Source organism: Apteryx rowi, unplaced genomic scaffold (genome assembly GCF_003343035.1).
Source record: "Apteryx rowi isolate R43461 unplaced genomic scaffold, aptRow1 scaffold_1642, whole genome shotgun sequence".
Classification (NCBI taxonomy): Eukaryota; Metazoa; Chordata; class Aves; order Apterygiformes; family Apterygidae; genus Apteryx; species Apteryx rowi.
In genome coordinates, this window is record NW_020447911.1 from 9175 (window position 1) to 11370 (window position 2196).

The 2196-nt window shown below is 66.8% G+C and overlaps 1 protein-coding gene across 1 annotated transcript in view; it reads left to right on the forward strand.

The window, feature by feature from the left end:
* Positions 1–2196, forward strand: part of LOC112963221 (potassium-transporting ATPase alpha chain 1-like) — a gene marked incomplete at its 5' end in the record, with an annotated part of 17770 nt that overhangs the window by 4143 nt on the left and 11431 nt on the right. The window contains 3 exon segments of the mRNA XM_026060084.1: positions 156–354; positions 746–855; positions 1818–1952. Coding sequence (XP_025915869.1) covers positions 156–354; positions 746–855; positions 1818–1952 — 444 coding nt within the window.

The following is a 2196-nucleotide window of genomic DNA, read 5'->3' on the forward strand; positions in this document are numbered from 1 at the left end:
GTCCCTATGGGTCCATGGGCACCATGTGAGGTCCCTCTGGGTCCAACCCAACCCATGGGTGCTCCACGGACCCCGGACATCCCTACGGGTGCTCCAGGGGCTCCAAGGGGTCCCAGCGGGCGCCCCGGGAGCCTGACGGGCGCCCGGTGGCCCAGGTGTGCCTGTCGCTGACGGCGAAGCGGCTGGCGCGGAAGAACTGCGTGGTGAAGAACCTGGAGGCGGTGGAGACGCTGGGCTCCACCTCGGTCATCTGCTCCGACAAGACGGGCACCCTCACGCAGAACCGCATGACGGTGGCCCACCTCTGGTTCGACAACCAGATCCACACGGCCGACACCACCGAGGACCAGTCAGGTGAGCCTCGGACACCTGGGCCCCCTCCCCGGATGCCTGGGTCCCCACTTGGACGCCTGGGCCCCCTTCCCGGACGCCTGGGCCCCTTCCCGGACACCTGGGTCCCTCCCCAGACACCTGGGCTCCCTCCCAGATGCCTGGGTCCCCACTCGGACACCTGGGTCCCTCCCGGACGCCTGGGTCCCTCCCGGACACCTGGGTCCCTCCCGGACGCCTGGGTCCCTCCCGGACACCTGGGTCCTTCCCTGCCCGGACACCTGGGTCCCTCCCGGATGCCTGGGCCCCTCCCTGATGCCTGGGCCCCCATGCCCGGACGCCTGGGCCCTTCCCGGACACCTGGGCCCCCTCGCCCGGACGCCTGGGCCCCTTGCCGAGTGCCGGGCGCCCCCAGGGCAGAGCTTCGACCAGTCCTCGGAGACGTGGAGGGCCCTGAGCCGCATCGTCACCCTCTGCAACCGCGCCGTCTTCAAGCCCGGCCAGGACAACGTCCCTGTCGCCAAGGTCCGCCCCACGGAGGGGACTGGGGGGAACCTATGGGGGCTATAGGGGCCGGCACCCTCCCAGGGGGCCTGTACGGGGCTGGGAGGGGGCTGTAGGGGCCCTATAGGAGGCTATAAGGGTCCTATATGGGACTGGGAGGGGGCTGTAGGGGCCCTATAGGAAACTATAAGGGTCCTATATGGGGCTGGGAGGAGGCTGTAGGGGCTGGGGCGGGCTATAGGGGCCCTATAGGAGGCTATAATGGTCCTATATGGGGCTGGGATGAGGCTATAGGGCCCCTATAGGAGGCTATAATGGTCCTATATGGGGCTGGGAGGAGGCTATAGGGGCTGGGAGGGGGCTATAGGGGCCCTATAGGAGGCTATAAGGGTCCTATATGGGGCTGGGAGTGGCCTATAGGGTGCCTATATGGGGCTACAGGGTCCTGTATGGGGCTGGGAGGAGGCTATAGAGGCTGGGAGAGAGCTATAGGGGCCAGGACATATATATATATATATATAGGGGCATACAGGGGCATACAGAGGATATATAGGGACCTATGGGGGCATACAGGGGCACATAGCGGGCACATAAGGGGCATATAGGGGATGTATGGGGACACATTGGGGCGTGCAGGGGGCAAATAATGGATATACGGGGCATATAGGGAGCACAGAGGGGCATAAAGGGGGCATATAAGGGATATATGGGGGCATATAGGTGCCTATGGGGGCATATGGGAGCATAAGGGGTTATATAGGGGTATATAGGGGGCATATAGGGGTATATGGAGGTATACAGGGGCCATATAGGGGCCATATAGGGCCCAGAACCATCCTTGGGGGGACCGCAGAGGCTGGGAGGCCTCCGCAGACACAGTGTCATGGTGGCCGGGGGGGCGGAGCATCGGGCGGGGGGCGGGGCCGACACAGGCTCCGCCCCCCGTCCGGCCCCGCCCTGCCCAACAAGCCCCGCCCCCGCAGCGCGAGGTCATCGGCGACGCCTCGGAGACGGCGCTGCTCAAGTTCGCCGAGGCGACGGTGGGGAACGTGGCCGAGCAGCGGAGCCGCTACCCCAAGGTCTTCGAGGTGCCCTTCACCTCCGCCAACAAGTTCCAGGTGCGCCGGGAGGGGCCCAGGCGTCCGGGAAGGGGCCCATGCGTCCGGGAAGGGACCCAGGAGTCCGGGAGGGGCCCAGGTGTCCGGGAAGGGACCCAGGAGTCCGGGAGGGGCCCAGGTGTCCGGGAAGGGACCCAGGAGTCCGGGAGGGGCCCAGGCGTCCGGGAGGGGCCCAGGCGTCCAGGAAGGGGCCCAGGCGTCCGGGAAGGGCCCAGGCGTCCGGGAAGGGCCCAGGTGTCCGGGA